This window comes from Prunus persica, chromosome G8 (assembly GCF_000346465.2).
Source record: "Prunus persica cultivar Lovell chromosome G8, Prunus_persica_NCBIv2, whole genome shotgun sequence".
NCBI lineage: Eukaryota > Viridiplantae > Streptophyta > Magnoliopsida > Rosales > Rosaceae > Prunus > Prunus persica.
In genome coordinates, this window is record NC_034016.1 from 20,259,277 (window position 1) to 20,278,121 (window position 18,845).

Here is an 18,845-nt window from a genome sequence, read left to right on the forward strand (position 1 = left end):
CTCCCTCCCCACAACAATTTCTATTTCAAAATCTTCTGTCAATGTTTTTTTACCAAAAGAATTGCAACTTGTTCTTTGTTAATGTTAACATATATTTTTCTCCGTCTCCACAACTTGTTGATGCATGTGGAATATGACAGAAGACTTCCTATAAAAGGCAAGTTGCAACCAGTTTTTTTTCCAGCATGTTTGCTTTGGAGTGAGTACATTGAAACAACCATTCTTCTGTTTCAAAGATTGACATGGAGACACTACTAGATCAGAAGCTTGTTTCAAGCTGGTTTGATGTTCAATCTGTGCCCCAAACTTATGTCCACCCACCCGAAAAACGACCTGGGAAGCTCAACGTTCCTCTATGCAACAACATCCCAGTAGTTGATCTTGGAAGCCATGATCGCCGTGACACCATTCATCGAATTTCCAAAGCTAGTGAAGAGTTCGGATTTTTCCAGGTTCAGGATCAATCACCTTCTACAGCTTTGCACTTGTTTTATCTTGTTATTTACATAAATTTTAAGTTTAGAGTTCCATTGTGATCATAAAATAGTACTACTTTCTCTCAGGTCATCAATCATGGTGTTCCCATTAAGTTAGTTGATGATACAATGAGTGTTTTCAAGGAGTTTCATGCACTGCCCCAAAAAGACAAGGCAATTGAAGGCTCCAAGGACCCAAGTAGAAGCTGCAAGCTCTACACAAGCAGTGAAAACTATGCAAATGAAGAGGTTCACTACTGGAGAGATGTCTTGACCCACCCTGGTCATCCCTTTGAACACTACATGCAGTTTTGGCCTGAAAAACCAACTCGATACCGGTATGTGGCCTGGTATGCAATCATGCAAAAAATATATGATCTTTCAAGCTTATAATTGCTTAATCTTGTTATATCTAAGCAGAGAGGTTGTTAAGGCTTATCTGGAGGAGGTAAGAAACTTGAGCTATGTGATTCTGGAGCTGCTTGCTGAAGGCTTGGGAATTGGCACTGAGTTCTTCTGTGGTGGACTTACTGAAAGTCCAGTGCTGTTGTCCAATCATTATCCACCATGCCCAGACCCTAGTTTAGCATTGGGATTAACCAAACATTGTGACCCTACCCTTATAACCATTTTACTTCAAGATGCAGATGGCCTTCAAGTTTTCAAGGATGGGAACTGGATTGGTGTTGAGCCTGTTCCTAGTGCTTTTGTGGTTAACATAGGCTATGTCTTGCAGGTACGTTTTTAAAATGTGATATGAAAATATGGTCTCTCTAGCATTATTAGAGTTAATTTACTAATTAACTTGATGATGTGGACTAATGCAGATGATCAGCAACTCGAAGTTTAAAGGCGCCGAGCATAGAGTGGTAACAAATTCAAGAGTTGCACGGACAACAATCGCGTATTTCATTCATCCATCGAATGAGAGCCTTATAGCACCTGCAAAAGCTTTATGCAATCCACCATTGTACAGGTCCATGAAGTTTAAAGAGTTCCTCAGAAACTTTAAATCCAAGGCTGCCAATGCTGAAGCTGTGTTGAAGGTTATAAGCCTCTCAAGTAGCTAGTGTGGTGATCTGCCAAGACAAATCGCCATACAAATTCTATTTCTGTACTTAAAGGTTTTATGACTAGGTTGTAATACCCCCAAAAAAAAAAAACTACTTGCATAGTTGGTATGATATTTTGCTTTAAATTATGTTCTGTAAATGAAGGATGCGATTGCATTTGTACTGGTGCACGAGTTCTTATACAAAACCAATATTAATTATTGAAAACTGCATAAAAAAATGTAAGCTGGTTTAGACACATAAGCTAAAACAAGCGAACCCTTATAAAATAAAACTGGTGCAGATGAGGACATGGGCATAATCAACCAACCAAAAGAAGAAAGATTAGATTAAAAATCTGAATTATATATGCCTGCAAGAACCAATCATCTCCTACTTAATTCCAATTAATACTCATAATCAGCATCTGCTGCTTTGTCTACTTGAATTATATAAGCCCACAAGACCAACAATCTCTGCATAACTCCAATACTTATCAGCATCCTCTGCTTTGTCTGGTTGATTGATTTGGATATATATATATATATATATATATATGAAAAATAATTATGTGGAGGTTGAGACATTCAAATCATGAGCTTTATTGGTATTGCTTGGCATATAATATATCAAGGTTTTTGACTTGGGAGGTGCAGTGTTGCACAAGTTGTGTGTAGGTTAGGGAAAGAAGAAAGCTATAGTTGACTTAAGAGTTATCACATGCAAATATGATCTATAATATAATAGATTCACCAGGACATGTGCATGTCTCAGAATTCAAAATGCCCAAATTGCCTTGAAAAGAATTTGATGAAATGGGCTTGTACCAGATGATGTTTCAGGGAGGGGACAAATTCCAAGATGATTTTTATTTGCCATGAAGAGACAGGGTCCAACAAAATAGTAGCAGGCCAACTCCGCAAATAACCTTTATAAGTCTTGCCCAATAACACATTCTTTCTGATCAATGGAGGGAGGATTTAAACTTGGAACCTCTTTCAACATCGGGAGAAGAAGAAGCACCATTAAGAACTAGTTAAGTTTAATAACACCTTAATCACTCTTATCTCTTGCAGTCTCTAATCTCTAGTCTTTAAGTCATGTCATAAAAAGATAGGTATGGGACCTACATTGTTTCCCACAAGTGTGTGAACACAAAACCAGTCCAAGACAAGAGACCAATCTTCCAAAACCTGTATGATCTTTCAATTTAAGATCTCACTGAACCCATTGATCATAATCTATATATCAGCATCTTTAGCACCATTACTCCCATGTTTCAGCCGCATACAGACCATTTGAATATGGCTCCAAAGCAGAAACACTTGTACAAATTTGATCAAGCTCTCCCACCCATCAAAAACCAGGTAAACTCAAACTATCAGCCACCCCTGCCTAGCCCAGACTCTTCTTTTCCTATATTAGCTATTGTTGTACTAAGCATCATGGCTACAGCTTTCTTGCTAGTGAGCTACTATGTTATTGTTGTCAAATTTTGCTCAAACTGGTACCAAATTGATCTGCTGTCAAGGTTTCCCATCTTTCGAGCTCGAGAAACGGAGGATCTTCTTACAGCCTTCTCTCCATCAATTTGGAACCGGGGGCTTGACGAATCAGTCATTCGCGGAATCCCAACTGTTCAATTCAAAGGAGGAGAAGTTGAAGATAGAAGTGTTTGTGGATGTGCAGTTTGTTTGAAAGAGTTTCAGGAGCAAGATACACTAAAAGTTCTTCCCAACTGCAGCCATGAGTTTCACTTAGACTGCATTGATATATGGCTTCAAAGCAATGCAAACTGCCCTCTTTGCAGAACAAGCATTTCAGGTACTATCCGGTATCCAACTGATCATGTCATAGCACCAAGCACTTCACCTCAAGACTCTGAGTTGTTTTCTCATAGCTTCATGGGTAGTGAAGAAGACTTTGTAGTAATTGAGTTGGGGGGAGAAGATGGTGTCATTTTCCACCAAGGCAGCAACAAAGAAATGATTATAGAAAGTCATAGAACAGCCTAGAAGAAGTCAATCACCAAGAAAAATGGAGAAGCTCTGAAACTTAGAACCAAGAGTGTGATAGCAGAATCAAAAGCTTTGTTTTCGATTTCGACATGCCAGAGTGTCTAGAAATGCAGTTTTTCCTGATGAGTGTGCCTGTAATTCCTTTCTTTTTTCTTCTTTTGTTGATAAATTTTGTTAGTTGGTGTTTGGTATTAAGGTGAGATGGTGGAATTGTTAACTTGCAATTGATAGTTACATAGCATAAAGTAGACGAATGTAGAGTTACTTGGGTTGATGTTAGACACAATGAGAAGCTTTGGACAATTGGGATTATTGCTTAATCCTGAAACGCTGGCATGGGTTTTGAGAATCATTGCTTTGTTACCTTCTTCTTCTTCTTCATGAATGAAAATGATTACGTTAACCTCTTCTTTTCCTTTTATACATATATAGAGTTTCAGTGAGAGAGAGAGAGAGTATAGGGACCCAGATGCTAGAGAAAAGCAGGACAAAGATTTCCCTGGAAATGATCTCTCACTTCTTTTGTCTTGAAGCCATTACATGAATGTTGGTGAGTGCTGAAGGTATTCATTATTGTGTTGAGTTTAATTATGGCATTACGTTCTCACTGTTTCATTCAGAAGGAACAACATACTGTATACATGTTCTTGTAAGGATAATAAGGGTAGCAAAAAGGCTTGTAGGATCCTTTCTTAGCTGAGCAATTAAGGACCAAGAGCATTCTTAAACAGGCTAAATTCCAAAATGCTGGCTAAAATCATCAACTTTCAGCAAAAGAAAAAGGATTATTATTTCCGTATCACTGCCAAAGATGCCAAACATTTAATTCAAAATAAAATTGATGATCCATAACAATGAAATTTATTTTAGTACACAATACTTATCTATATGAAGACATTGACATCCCCAATTCCCAAAAACAAAAGAACTAGGAATCCCTGAAAATTGTGCTGTTTACACAACTAGCTACGTAACATGACCAAAAAATTAAAACCAGCAACCAGACCCCCACCACTCGATGAAGCTACCCCATCCTTGCAATGTTCTTATGCAATGGATCAATTAATTTGAGCATCTTCTAAATTATGTCCAATCACTTCTAATTCACAGGAGATCGGCTTATGAACTCCTGGCAGATGGATGAGTTTGGGGTAAGGGCAAGGCCTTTGTAGTATGCTCATCATTTGCAAATGTGCCACGGGCTTTTTTCTTCAATTGTTCGAGAACTCGGTGTGCTTCTTTGAGTTCGTCATGAGCACTTGGTCCATGGCTTTCCCAAGCATCAACTACTTGCTGCTGGAATTGGATTGCAAGGGCATAGCTGAAAAATCCAGGAGATAAATTATGAGATATACATATATTTATCCTCAACAGTCAACATACGACAAAACATCTTTACTAAATGCATCAATCATCTCGCTTAATTTCTGCTTGATAAATAGAGACATGAAAGGATTATGCATGTGACTACAATTAAGTTGCAATACGTATTAAGTTTACTTTCTCAGAACAGGAACTACAAGAAATAGCACAGAGAACTAGTCACTCGGTGAATTATAAATCAAATTCTGCATTTCAATATCGAATGAATTAATAGATTCCAACAATAAGAGCATATGCTGGAAATGTAGCCAAAAACCAGAAAGAGCATTCATACCTTTTCATGGCATCATATGCTTTTGAAAGGTTCTGGCATGACTCAATTGAATCTGCATGATGGGGGCCAAGCGAAAAATCCATGATATCCTTCGCAACAGCAAACATCTGAGCAGCTGACTGAGGTCTGTCTAGTTCCAAATATGCTGCCCCCAAGTTATTGTATATATAGCCCACACCAAAATGCTTGGGACCAAAGCTCTCTTTCAACCTCTCAGCCGCACTCTCCAAGTAAGGCACAGCCTGTGAGACCTTTCCAGTCAACAGAAGCAACCACCCTATTCTAGCCGAAACACTCCCCTCGGAGTGCTGTTCTTGTGGGAGCTTCTCAAGCAAAGTCAATGTTCTCTTTAACAGTGAAATTGCAGTCTCAAACTCATTCATAGATTCGTATTGCATTGATATCTCTGAGTATGCCTCAGCAACATCTACCGGGGAGACTGTCTCTTTCTTGTCAAGAATTCCACAAGAAATCTCCAAACATCTCTTTGCATCGGCAATTTTTTCCTGATTACATAAGGCTTTTCCCATCGAGATAAATACCAGTGCCCTAGTCTCACTCTCCTTGTCTGTTTGCTGAACAACACGCTTCAAAGTATCAATAGCCTCATCAAACTTTCCCAATGCAATCTGCATATTAGCAGCATCAATCTCTGCACGAAGCAAATCAGAGCTAAGACCCCAATTCTTCAAAACCCTTTGTGACAACTCATTTTGCTCCAAGGCCTTCTCATGCTCCTCCAACCCAGTATAAATAACAGCAAGAAGCCTCCTGTCATGTGCAACCTCCACCGAATTCTGCCCCAACTGCTGTCTGTGAATGTCCAATGCCTTCATACAGAAGCCTAATGCCTCCTTAAAGTTCAAAAGAGCGACATATGCCTCCGCCAAATCCCGGTTTGCCTTGCCAAGTTCTGTACTATCTTTCTCCAACATCAACTCCTTAATTTCCAAACACTTCCTAAGATTCCCAAGAGCCTCCTCTCTCCTCCCCATTGCCGTCTTTACATTTGCCAGCTCGAGCTGTACAGCATGAAGCACAGGCCTAATATCCCGAACATCAAAACCCTCCTCCTCTAATCTACCCAATGCTCTATTAGCCATATTAAGGAACCCCAAACTACCACTAAACCTTTTTAAGCTATAATTGACAGAACCCAATAATTGTAAAGCCATGGCAACAGGCAAAGAAGGCTTATCATCTCTATCCAAAGCTTTCCAGGCTCTGGTAGCAAAAGACAGAGTCTTTTCAGGGTCCTCACCTTCTTGGTCAAGTTTGAGGCCAACTTTCAAAGAAGCCAAACCAAGCTCTCTCTCATCAAAAGCTGACTCCATGTTCTTGAAAGCCTTAAGCATTTCTTCAGAAGTCTTTGCAGACTCGAAAGCCTCTTCAAGCTCAGATTTTTCCATGGACTTTCTCTCCCTTGAGGACACTTGAGGTGATCTTTCAACAAGGGTGTTCATATTTCGAGATGGATTTGCTTGGAATTGGCTGCTTTTGAAGAATAAGCCATGGGTTTCGGTGTAGGGCCTGAAACGGGTCGGTGAGACCAGCGGCGAAGAAGATGAGGAGGAGGCGCGGTCAGAAATGTAATTTCTGGAAAGAAGAGGAGCAGAGGATTTAAGTCTTTGACGAGTGAGATGAGAGAACAGTGAGATTGGAGATTTTCTCATGGCCGGAACTGTAAAGTTTTGTAATTTTGTGTGTGTTTGTTTGGGATTTTGCTAAAACCCTATGCAAAAACCCTCGCGCAGCTTCTGCTGTTGGTGAGTTGTATGGAAGCCTGTGAAGTGAAGACGAAGGACAAAAAGAACAAGGAAAACTAAAATGTTACCCAAACGGCGTCGTTGAGATCAAAATTTCTATATTTTCTTTACTACATTAACTTTTTGGCAGATATTAAACAATTTAAACAAATTTTAAAAATCACATATCAAATAAATTCGTGGAACGTAATTGCACAGTTTTGGAGGGCTTCTGGTTGCTCTCTGGCCTCAGTCACCCTCACACAAGTCAGGCATTGGCCGATCAAGAATCGATTGAATATATATACAGAAAAGAATACACAGATTCCTTAAATGAGTGTATTATAGACAGAAATCACATTCCAGTAGCTAAAAACCACCCAAATAATTAAGCAAGAACCTCTTGAAAAAACTAGAGGGAACGAATGGATCACTAAAAGTTTGGGGGCTCTATGGCTATATCTTGGGAGTTTCGGGAGGTCTACTATATACATCATCAAAATGAAGATTGACGTTTCCTGCCTCTAAGTCTAAGTCATCCACGTAAGTCGTTCGGGATAACTTGTGATAGTTCTTCCAATCCAAGTGTTCTTGTTCTTGTTCCTCTAAGCTTCTATCAGAGAAATTTTCGTAATAATTATCTGAAGGCTGGCGGATGAAATCTGGAGGCTCAATAAAACTTGACTGGGGCTGTGTAATATGTTGGCCGAACTCTGGGGGCTCAAGGAAACTTGACTGGGGCTGTGTACCATGATGTTGGCCAGTTCTAGCCCACCAATGACTCCCTGTTGGATGCGCGGAATTACCACCGTCATGATGCTGAAGTACACTCCCTCGGTGGAATGGGGCTGATGTGGAAGCTCCCAGATTAGACTGTGTACGGTCCTCATAATGATGCCCCCAGAGTTCTTCAAATCTCACTTGATGATCTGTAAAGCTAGGTGGCATCCAATCAGCAGAATGTTGCTCAGTAACTTCAATTGGTTCTTCTGGAATGTCCCCCGTATAACTTGTCGTATGGTGCGGCCGAGAGGTGTAATACCAATCAAGGAGATATGGGTGATTTTTTTGATCTGCATCAATTAACCACAGAGACCCCAACTGACAGCCAGTTCCAAGGGTATGATGTGGCCTTTCCCTTAATAAAAAGTTGTTCCTGTCACCAAAGCCTCTTGGAGGAGAATATCCATGTCTAGTTCCATGTCCCTGCAACTTTTGCTCCCTGAAAGTTCTCAGCTTTTTAAGAAACTGATTTCCTTGAGTATCTGGGTCCCATGATGGATAGTTACTCTGGAAGCTGCCACAAAAATTGGAAAGCTCATTAGAATTGAGATTTGGAAAGGAATCATTTGGGTGGCGCCTAGCATTCCAAGAAATACTTATGCTCTAAGTGGAAAACAGGGAGAATACTGAAATAGCGCAGGGATATTGCATGTTTCTGATAACTACTTTATTGCAGCTTACAGAATTATGAGCACATCGTATGAGTAATGCTTTTGTGATCATACCTCAAGAACGATTTCTCCATTTTTCCCTGAGAACTCCTCTGAGAGCGAGTTACATTGTAAAGTGACCCATAATTGCTATTACCATGTCTTTGAAAGTCGAAGGCACTAAAACTGCCAAGAAATCAAGAGGACAGTCAAACTTCGGAATCTTGTCAATGTTAGAGCAAACATAGCCAGTAATGGCTCTCTACAGAAAGCTTTAGAGGATATGGTGCCAGAATAAAAATGAAAAGATGGTGACAACAATGGCGATGATGAATACCAACCTACACACATGACCAACACCTTCAACATCTGCTGTGAACTCTGCAATAAACTCTAAAATGTCATCCACCCGCTGCAAAATAACAAAAAGCATATTAGAACAAGAAACTACAAATAGTTTATAGACGGCATAAAAATAAAAGCAGATTAACAACTATGATAAAACTGACCTTTGGGACGACAAATAAAAGTAAATATGGAGTAAGGAAGATTGAGGCCATCTCCTCAAGTAACATCATTCCAGTATACTGCGTTTGAAGAAACAGAAAAGGGGGGAAAAAAACGAAATAGCATGAGCAGCAACTTAATTTGTGTTTTCGTCATAATATGTCATAACTGTTATTTTGTTTCCGTTGATGGCTATAATTAAATTAAATGCTGAAAAGGGTAGATCAATCTTCACGCATAGGTTATACAGTTAAAAACCAAAAACAAAATTATTTTCAAAACAGGATAGAATCATGAACAATCAAATATTTACTGGGAAGTAATTTAAGACTATGTAGTATCAACTATGTATGTAATGCAGAAACGGGCCGTAGTAAGTATCTGTGGTTCACCAACTGGCAAAAGATATGCCCCATCTTTCCGGACTTTATCAACAGAAGCTACTCTAAACCACTAAAGTGGCATGCCCATAACTTATGTCCTCATATCAATTCCAGTTTAAGATAAACAATAGGAAATGAAATGTCCCTGGATTACCTGAAACAGGGTTTCAAACTCTATCCGAACCCTCTCAGTATTCTCTTTACCACGCCATGTCTTCGGCATATAATGTGTATATTGCACCACCATAGACATGGCCCCCTCTGGATCAAGGACCAACAGCTCATCGGTAATGGCAGCCCTGCTAATAGCGGTTATAGTTCCAAAAACAGCAGCATACCAGAACAAGTTACGACCAAATATCTGCATGATTCAAAAATATTTTAGAAACAAAATAAGTTAGAGTTAGCATCAATATCTATACAGACAGCCTAACTTGGCATCATTAAGTACAAATATGAATATCTTACATGGCCCTCCAGCAGAGATTCCTCCAGAAATGCGATGATGATTAGAATAGCAGCAAAGCCACCAGAAACAAAAGAGATGAACTTTGCTATTATAGATATAATAGGAGAAGGAAATTGCTTCAAGTAATCAGAAGCATGCACTATGCTGCTATTGATTCGGTGCTTAAACAAATGGTCCACCTACCACATCACCATACCAGTTGTAAAATTAATCCAAAAAGAGAAATACAAAATACCATAAAATTATAGACATTGCAAACAAAAAACCAGTCAGGAAGAGAGGGCAACATTAGTTTTAGAAATATGCATAAATGCACAATTTCATTAAATAAAGTAAACCCAACATGTTAACGTGCCAATTCAGAAAAGCCACAATTTTTCATATGGTTTCACTTTCATATGAATTGGGGAACCAAGTTCCAAGTGTCCTCATGCTAACTGCTTCTTAATGTAAGAATCTGATGCCAAAAATTTCATCGAGAATGCATGTTTCAATATTAGCATAAGTACCAGACATGGGGAAAGGATCATGTTTAACTTAATAGAAAGAAGAAAAATATTACCTCATTAAATTCCCTAAACATCCACCTTGATAAATTTGACCATCTTCGAGATGATGCCGTGCTTGGATGATTATAAAATTGTTCTGCATGCCTCAGGAAGAGATATACCAGCATGAATATGACAAGAAATGGAGAGAGGAGAAGCATTACAAGCCCAACTACCATAAGCCTTTTCTTTAATGTTCTTGGATTTGAGATAAAGTCCCTTCTAACACAAAAATTTCTGCAGCAAGAGTACACATCATCAAAACTCAGAAAGCACACAGGACAAACTCCAGAGTGCATCCTGTTTGAAAGAAATATTACTCACCTCATACAAAAGTAAATCCACATTACAAACTATTGGTACATGAATAAACAACTCAACCAAACCATACTCTAACAAAGCTTTAAAGTTTGTTCTGTGCACCTAAGGGTAAATATTCACTATGGCTCAAACAAAACTTCTAACTATCAAAACAAGAAAAAGACATCATAATGACATGCTGTCTTTCACATATTCTAGATGCTTGTAGATATTGGCCATGTGTCAGCTGGATATAAGATCAAGACATCAAGTAAAATCAAGAATTAAAAATGCATTGCAAGATGTTTGTACTAAGATTCACCCTACCGATCAAACATGCTTTGCAGTATGCACCAATTTAAGGTCCACTCAAGGGTTTTTGTCAGTATCAGACGTTCTTGCTTTCCATCTGAGCCAAATTTGACAGTTGGACCAGCACCTGGGACCCACTGTGAGATTGGGAAAGCAAGCACCCCCTTGTTAAGCATTCCAATCAAGTAGTTCTCCTTCCGCATCAGTCGCATAACCACATCATGAGCAGAAAGATCCCTGACCACACAGAGCTGCTGTGATCTTTGGAGCTGAACAACCTTTTCAAGAATTGATGCCCATGGCATAGTCTGAATTTCATTGTCTGTGACATGGAGGCTGCAAGAAGACAACCAAAATCACCATTCATTACTAAGACAATGTTATGAAGGCATAGGTTTTGTACAAACCATAATCATCGCTCAAATTAAAATTTTGAAGATCGAAGTATTCAGACATACCTGTTGTGATAGAAGTGACGGACTCCCAAAGTATCCCTTAATTGAGCAAAAAACCTCAAAAAACAGAAGACCCAATAAATGGAGAATATACCCAAATATCCCACAATGATAGCTTTCGAAAGCGTCAGAGGGGTTAGTGGGTGCTGATGAAGGGCTTCCTTAGCAAGGTCACAGGGCTTAATTCCAGATTCAAATGCATCCATCCCACACTTTGCATTACGAAGACCATTCCAATCAACATATAATAAGAAGAATCCTGAGAAGCATATTGTGAAACCCAAGCTCAAAAGCTCAACTATCCACTTTATAATAATACACCAAAGCCCTTTCTCACAATAGTAGCTGTAGAGCCTTTCAAAGAACAGGTCCAAATCAGCAATTGGTTCCGCATTTACACTCTCACCATTAAGAAGCCCCGAAGGGCTCTCACTGCCAGGACTTGGTGCCCTTCCATATTCAGATAATTCAACCTCAGGAGGCACATCCCTGAGCAACGCTGCTGTCAAAGATGATTCGCCATTCAACTTAAAAATGCCAAGAGACTTCACACCCTTCAACCAACGGAACATCATTCACAAAGGCTGACAGTGTGCAGATACAGCCAGTCCATTCCACAAACCACCATACCAGTTAAGCAGGGTTCTGTAAGTATGAAAGGCATAAGATAAGTTCCTTCTACTGGCATGTAAATAAAGCTTGGTATATGCAAGGAGGAAAAGAAATAGCATGAGGTAACAAAGATAATAAGCACTTCCACCACACTCAGATTATCACCACATTTACAATTTAATAAGTATAAATATCATTGAAAGCAACTACTCATTTTCTAAAGCATATTAAACTAATCAGCTGAACCCTAGTTCGTTTGGGAAGAAAATAAATATGAAACAATCCAAACTTAGAAAAGAGTTCTTGTATCACTATCCAGTTGAGTGAAAGCCATACAGTGCAACTGTTATAATCACTCACAGAACCTCCAATGCAATTGGAATCTCCGAGCAGTACACAAATTCCTAAGAACCTAGCACCCACTTTGTTGTTTCTCCTACATAAAGCAATATACTTCAGCTGGTAACTTTCTGAGAAAGTGCTATAACATTTCTGCATAAAAGCATAGTCATATCCGAAAGCCGGAATGACTGCTACAATCTAATCATTTAGCACTCTTAAGCCCAACTATCTCGGAGGGGAGTTATTATCCTTGACCAGAAGTCAATTCACCAAAGCACATATCAAATTTTAACAAATAAATTATAAAAGACCCAGAAAACCAGATTAACAAATAACAAGAAAAATAAAATTATGATTTTTCACATAATTAAGGATTGAAAAAAAACCTCCAACACCTTCACCTTCTCTTTTGGGCTAAACAAACAAAACCCAGAACGAGCAATAATAAAGCAGTTAAAGAACGAGACTTTACCTCCGACCCACGAGGCAACATCCAAACAAGAGTTGAAATCAATCAAATTTATTGGAACCCAGAAAAGATACGCTTCGAAAAAGACACCCCAATCAAAAAGGACTCAGACGGTGAGAGAAAAAGGTGAAGGGGCAAGAGAGGTGTTGAGGTTAAAATGGGGAAGCTGAAGCAATGGTCCTGTTCCTGTAATACAAATTAAAAGCAGAGGAGAAACCGAAGAGAGAAGGGAGCTTTTTGGGTCTTTTAGTTATTTTTTTTCTCTCTCTCTGAGTTTGCTTGTTAAATTGTCTCAATATAAGAAAATTAGGAAGGAGACGTGAAGTTGGGTAAATACTAAAATGGAGCCTCTCTTGAGTCTTTGATGCTTCAAAAGACTTCATTGCGTTGGAATGAAAAACAAAATCATTTTTCTATTAGGTTACTGTAGAAAAATAAGAAATATAGAGCAAAGTACAATGGCACCTTTGGGTTGGGCCTAAAGAAGGCCCAGATAATACTAACATTGGGCTTGCCCCTACCCGAAGAAAACACCCAAGAGCCAACGGATCTATTTGGCGCGAAGCCACGGGCCACGCGAGTACAGGTTCATCTTTCCCGCCACAGAGAGCTCCTGTAAATACCGAAAACCCTCAAATGGCTATCGCTTCACCTTCTCTGTGAGACTGTGATCCTCAAGATCTCGCCTTTTGATCGATTCAAAATCATAAATTTCTCTTGGCCTCTGCAATGAGTTCCTCAGAGACCTTAAAACCCAAGACACCCATAAGCGAAGCACTAAGCCCTAAGCCCCAAGTCCGAGAAAATGAGATGCTGAGCTCTAAAACCCCTGAGAAGCCCCAACAGCTCCGTCGCCGAGCTCGCAGCTGCAACATCGCGCTCTCCATTGAACAAGTTAGAAGATCTGCCTCCAAAAGCCTCTTCAAGTCAAACCAGAAGCAACGGACGGACCAGATCGATTCTTGGCCCGAGGAGACCCAAAAGAAAACCCGTATTCGCCGACCCGTGAAGCTACCGGAAAAGTAAGGTTCTTTGAGTTTTAGATGGATATGATTTGACAGATTTGTTCCTGACATTTTCAGGTGGGTTTTAATTTATTCATTTTGTCAGGTGGGTTTTGATTATTTCATTTTGTGGGTGTTTTTGCAGGTATGAGATATTGGGTGAGTTTTTCAATTGCTTGGATATTTCGATTCGGAGGTTGCGGAAGAAGGGTTTGAAGTCAATTTTTACCAATATTTGCCCGGCAATTGAGTATTTAACGGAGAGGTAATTTTTCTTTAAGCAAAAAAAAGAGATCTTTTTAACGTGTTGTTTGTTTTCTGAAGAAATGAAACAAGGCAATAGAAAGTGATGGACTTTTGTTCGTCTCATTTTAGGAGGTTTACATATGGTCACTTGGCTCAGCTGAAGTTTGTTTTACCTGAGGTGATCGAGATAAAGAAATTGCTTGTGTGGGATGAGCGAACCTGTCGTAGGAAGCCGGATCTTCATGTTAGCATGAATATTGTTGCAGTAGAGAATAATGGCATGTTGAAATCTCAAGGTGGTGGTGCAATTATGCATTTGAGGAAGGCCTTCTGGAAACGGCTTGCGGATATTTCAAAATCTCATCCTGAGGTATATACCCTACATATACTCATTTCCAATATAATACAGCAGGGTTTAAGGGTAATCGAAACCCTTTCCTACATTAGATGTTCAAATATCTAACTTGTTTAGTTTTCCTAAGTGGGAACCCAGCTTCACAACTGGGGACTTCAAGCTTTTAATTTTATCATATTGTCTATATTTTTGTTGAACTGCACTGTGAATGCTATGTGATCTAAGAATTCGTAATACGTGTTCAGGATTATGAAATTCCTGAAGAAACTCTGCCCCATCCATTCAATGCTGCGAAGCAGCATGTGCATTCAGATAGGGTCAAGTTTCCCTCATCTTCATCTCCTGGTGAGGTTGAGCAACCAGCAGTATCAACAATCTGCCTTCGGGGTGATGAAATTCCAGATGAGACGCATCCAATGCCATCTAATCAGTCAAAGGAAGATTTGAATTCTAACATAAACCACACTCCCAAACGGTCACTGGTGATTAAGACATCAGTTGAGTTGCCTAAAAATCAGCAACCAGCAATAGCAGCTTATCTGTCTCAGTCTTTTCAAATGCAGTCTTCACAGGAAGGTACAAGAACTGACGCCCAAGCTCCAAATATTTCACTTCCAAATTCAAACCTCGATGCAGTTTGCTTCATTGAGGAAACTAAAACTGCTTCTTCATCGTATGGTCAAGCGCCTGCAACTCCAACCAAAAAGATATTGCCCATAAAAGATGATGATGGTTTGCCCAGAACAAGTGCTAGTATCACGTTGACTCCGGAAAAGCTTGCTTCAACTCCAGCCAGGTTGATGACCCTCACACCTGCATTGCACCCACCAAAGCGATGTTATATGAGCCCTGATGATGATTCTATAAGCTCGCCGAACAAGTTGGTTAAGCATCTTCCATGCTCCAGGTCATTGAAATTTAACACTCCTATGAAGAATAAAATGTCAAGCCCAGATGATATTTCTACAAGCTCGCCAAACAAGTTGGTTAGGCATCCTCCATGCTCAAGGTCACTGAAATTTAATACTCCTGTGAAGAATAACATGTTCGAGGAAGAAGCAGTTGTTCTGGATGACGCATCAAGTGATAGTGATGTTTTCGATGTTCTTCCAGAGGATCTTTTGCAATCAGTATGTCTATCATGAATTCTCCCTTTTTACATCTATTTGGATATGAACATAATGAACTGTAATTTTGAGAAGTATCCATATATCTCTTTGCAGCTTAGGGATAAGGAGAGGAAGGCCATCTCGCTAGCAAAGAGGCGGCGACAGATGATTTCCAGCCTTCCTGAACTCTTCAATATGATTCATTTCTTATTTCAATCAATGAACTATTCTTTTATGAAAAAAGAGGATCTTGTTGACAAGATCATTTTTAGCCATTCTGATATTATTGATGAAGGTAATCTATATACAAAAACAGATAATTTCCCACTGGATGGAAGCATGAATTGAGGCTGAATTCCTTTTAATGGTTTTTTCTTTCATAGGGGAAGTTGAAGAGCAGCTTAAGTTGTTGCTTGAACTGGTTCCGGATTGGATTTCTGAAAATTTAGCACCTGGAAGAGATCTTTTGGTCAAGTAAGTTTTTTTTTTAATCAGAAATACAGATGTATGTTTCTAGTGTAGATATATATTATATTCCATTAAAAAAAAAGTAGAAACTTGATCGAAGTGTTTGATGTCATTGTGTCCCTCTTCTTGCAGGATTAATAAGATTTCAAACCCCGAATCCATACGTGCACGGCTTGAAGACGCAAAGTAGCTGGAGAATGCTAGGTGTTTTTAAGGTTACTGGAAGAATAAAATTTAGGGGTGATGTGCAATTTCCCCATTTATATATGTTTTGGTTAATTAGTTGTTCATTTAAAGTAAATCTGGGTGGCTTAGTCGTGTAGCCTAATCATGTAGTTAGTATGAAGGCTTTTGTGAAGATTGTTATTTAGCAACAATATTATAGAAATATCCATTTCCTTTTTTGCATTTTTTGGTGTTCTTTTCTTTTTTGTAAATAAATGCAAAAAATTCCCAAGCAGCACCAAATTTTTTTTGAAAAAAAGGCTTGGTTGAGTTGATTGAGATGTGCAAGTTTTCAATTGCCATTTCTAAGAGGCCTTTATTTAACCACAATTGAATATTTCATGTCTCTTCCCATGAACTTAAAGCAGAATATGATACATCTTGGATCTTACGGATCGACTTTAACATGCCAGCGCTCAATACGAAGTGTTTTACTTCCCATTACATTATTCTGAATCATAGGATGCATAATCTTCAACCAACAATTGCACCTTTCTTCTCAAGGTCCGTTTCGAGGACCTGTGATTCTGCTAAAGGTTCCATTTGTATCTTGGGTTTCTTCAGCTCATCACTAGTCAATATAGCTTGATCTTGGGGCCTGCTATGATTTTCATCTATATCTTTGCCCCATAAAACCAAGTATAGTCCAATGATGATAATGACTGCTCCAAGTATTCTGAGGTAAGCCAAATATCAACTTAGACATCGGCTTAAGTAGAGTGAGGGTGTGTCTGTGTGTGCGTGTGCTTGTGTGCACGTTTGTGGCATAAACTGTGATTCTACCTGCCAACATGCAGTGTTTCGCCGAGAATGAAGTACGCCATAACTGCCACCAATGATGTTGCAAGGGGACTGAACATGGTCACAAAAACTGGTCCTTTTTGTTTTATGCACCACAGTTGAACGAAGATTGCGATACCTGAGCATACAATTCCCTGTTGTTTTTGTTCACCATCAGAAGATACACAATTAAATATTAATAGCTACCTAATAAATTAGAATTTCTACTCATATCATAATTTTACTTACAGCATATAGGATAGACCAGAACTCATTGTTGTACGAAATGCTCCAAGCTGCCTGTTTGTGTTCTATAATTACTGTGAAAACAGCCGATTGTGCTGCCCCAACACAATTTATCCATGTGGTTAGAGACAGTTGTGCAGGATATTTCTTCAATGTGATTCCCTACGAGTAGCACAATATTTACTGTAAATGAACTCCCTTTTATCAGTCTACTCTTTCTTAGTTTATCATTTATGGTTAAAAAAAAATTTATCAGAAGGTTTCTGGTGTCGATAATGCATGCATGGTCTTGCACAAGGTTAATAAAGGATACGTTGATAGAAAAACCAGTACATCCAATGAGATTATCATGGTGAATACCTGCATTATGAACCATATGGACCACGATATACAACTTGCAACGATTAGGATTGATCCTTTCGTCCAGTTTTTGTGAACAGAATCACTTCTGATGTGTACTGAAGCGCCTGGGAAGCTTTGCACAGTAGGTCCTCTGTACAAGGTCATGGTCATGACCCCAGCCAAAGATAGTAAGGTTCCGAAGACTTTAGCTATTCCATGGGGACTCATAACGTCTACAGCCTCCAGCCTACATGAAATTTGCATTAAAAAGTTTGTCAAAAGCAAGAGAAAGATGTATACTTATCTCCCAGGTATACATGAACACTTAGTGCCCCCACCTGAGTATGACAGCAATTAGAAAAGTCAGGGATGGAATGGTGTTAGCAATTGATGTGACAAAGGTTGGAGAAGTGTACTTCAAGCTTGCAAAATATATATTAAGGGTTAAGCTAACCCTGTTTTTCATCAATAGAAAAAGGTTAGTTTTTTCCTGCATCAGATAATTTCAAAGATCAATATCTCATTTCATGTTAATTGGAAGAAAAATATGTACCCTACCCTAGCAGAGAAAGTACAAATATCTCCAGAAACAATGCTAGTGTCAACTTTGGCCTTACTTTTCTGCAGGAAAACAAAAAAGGAAATTGAAATGGTAAACCCTCAGAATAATGAGACTTATTTGTTGCATGTATAAAGGCATGAGGGCCTCAGTCATTTACCTTTCAAGAAAATAGGCAAATGGAAACATCACTAAGCCACCTACTATATGTCTATAGGTTACAAAGACATGAGGGTTCATCCCGTGATCGAAGGATGCAGCGGTTATAAAGTAGAGAAACGTATAGCCGATCTGTATCAAAACCATGAGAAGATGTGGCTTAAATCTCATGTAGACCATGTATGGACATACTACTGGTGCCATAGCTTGATCTTCTGCAACATATTTTTTTGCTACTCTTTGCCTGTTTATAATCAATGCATTGAAAGGAATTCTGTTTTGGTTATGCCTGCATGTTGAGAGTATCATGTTCTTGGTTAAATTCCTACTTGACCATGACATTTTTGCTGTGAAAATGACAGAGCAGAAGTATGGTTATATTCTTTTCCATGTGCTAGATTGGCTGCACTTATTATATTCCTGAAATCAGTGCAATGGCCAATATTTTTTCAACTATCTCTTTAGCAGATGCATAAATAAACCGGTGGCGGAGTCACATAGAGCGCGGAAGCGGTTGCATTCACTGAAGTTTTCCCCTGGCTTTTCAAGCCTTGCCGCAAGTGCCCCCTTCTGT

The 18,845-nt window shown here is 39.1% G+C and overlaps 5 protein-coding genes and 1 pseudogene across 5 annotated transcripts; 3 read left to right on the forward strand and 3 right to left on the reverse strand.

Moving 5' to 3' along the window:
* On the forward strand, positions 70 to 1,710 carry LOC18768083 (hyoscyamine 6-dioxygenase). Its single transcript, XM_007201435.2, has 4 exons — positions 70 to 452; positions 564 to 814; positions 897 to 1,212; positions 1,304 to 1,710. The coding sequence occupies exons 1-4, from the start codon at positions 243 to 245 to the stop codon at positions 1,544 to 1,546; spliced, it is 1,020 nt and encodes a 339-aa protein (XP_007201497.2). The 5' UTR covers positions 70 to 242; the 3' UTR covers positions 1,547 to 1,710.
* On the forward strand, positions 2,739 to 3,901 carry LOC18766402 (annotated as a pseudogene).
* LOC18767147 (protein KINESIN LIGHT CHAIN-RELATED 1) lies at positions 4,338 to 7,002 on the reverse strand. Its single transcript, XM_007201669.2, has 2 exons — positions 5,204 to 7,002; positions 4,338 to 4,867 (listed from the first exon to the last, which is right to left on the reverse strand). The coding sequence occupies exons 1-2, from the start codon at positions 6,874 to 6,876 to the stop codon at positions 4,666 to 4,668; spliced, it is 1,875 nt and encodes a 624-aa protein (XP_007201731.1). The 5' UTR covers positions 6,877 to 7,002; the 3' UTR covers positions 4,338 to 4,665.
* LOC18766793 (autophagy-related protein 9) lies at positions 7,224 to 13,160 on the reverse strand. The gene is made up of 10 exons (XM_007200561.2): positions 12,782 to 13,160; positions 11,359 to 12,000; positions 10,916 to 11,236; positions 10,303 to 10,525; positions 9,740 to 9,919; positions 9,426 to 9,632; positions 8,891 to 8,968; positions 8,723 to 8,793; positions 8,457 to 8,567; positions 7,224 to 8,245 (listed from the first exon to the last, which is right to left on the reverse strand). Exons 2-10 carry the CDS (start codon positions 11,928 to 11,930, stop codon positions 7,405 to 7,407), a joined length of 2,604 nt encoding a protein of 867 aa, XP_007200623.1. The 5' UTR covers positions 11,931 to 12,000; positions 12,782 to 13,160; the 3' UTR covers positions 7,224 to 7,404.
* Positions 13,356 to 16,368, forward strand: LOC18768627 (CDT1-like protein a, chloroplastic). Its single transcript, XM_007200243.2, has 7 exons — positions 13,356 to 13,800; positions 13,928 to 14,047; positions 14,158 to 14,398; positions 14,629 to 15,513; positions 15,607 to 15,787; positions 15,876 to 15,966; positions 16,093 to 16,368. Exons 1-7 carry the CDS (start codon positions 13,508 to 13,510, stop codon positions 16,148 to 16,150), a joined length of 1,869 nt encoding a protein of 622 aa, XP_007200305.1. The 5' UTR covers positions 13,356 to 13,507; the 3' UTR covers positions 16,151 to 16,368.
* On the reverse strand, positions 16,469 to 18,523 carry LOC18768324 (WAT1-related protein At1g44800). Its single transcript, XM_020570837.1, has 7 exons — positions 18,273 to 18,523; positions 18,112 to 18,174; positions 17,892 to 18,008; positions 17,572 to 17,800; positions 17,215 to 17,373; positions 16,969 to 17,120; positions 16,469 to 16,861 (listed from the first exon to the last, which is right to left on the reverse strand). The coding sequence occupies exons 1-7, from the start codon at positions 18,473 to 18,475 to the stop codon at positions 16,660 to 16,662; spliced, it is 1,125 nt and encodes a 374-aa protein (XP_020426426.1). The 5' UTR covers positions 18,476 to 18,523; the 3' UTR covers positions 16,469 to 16,659.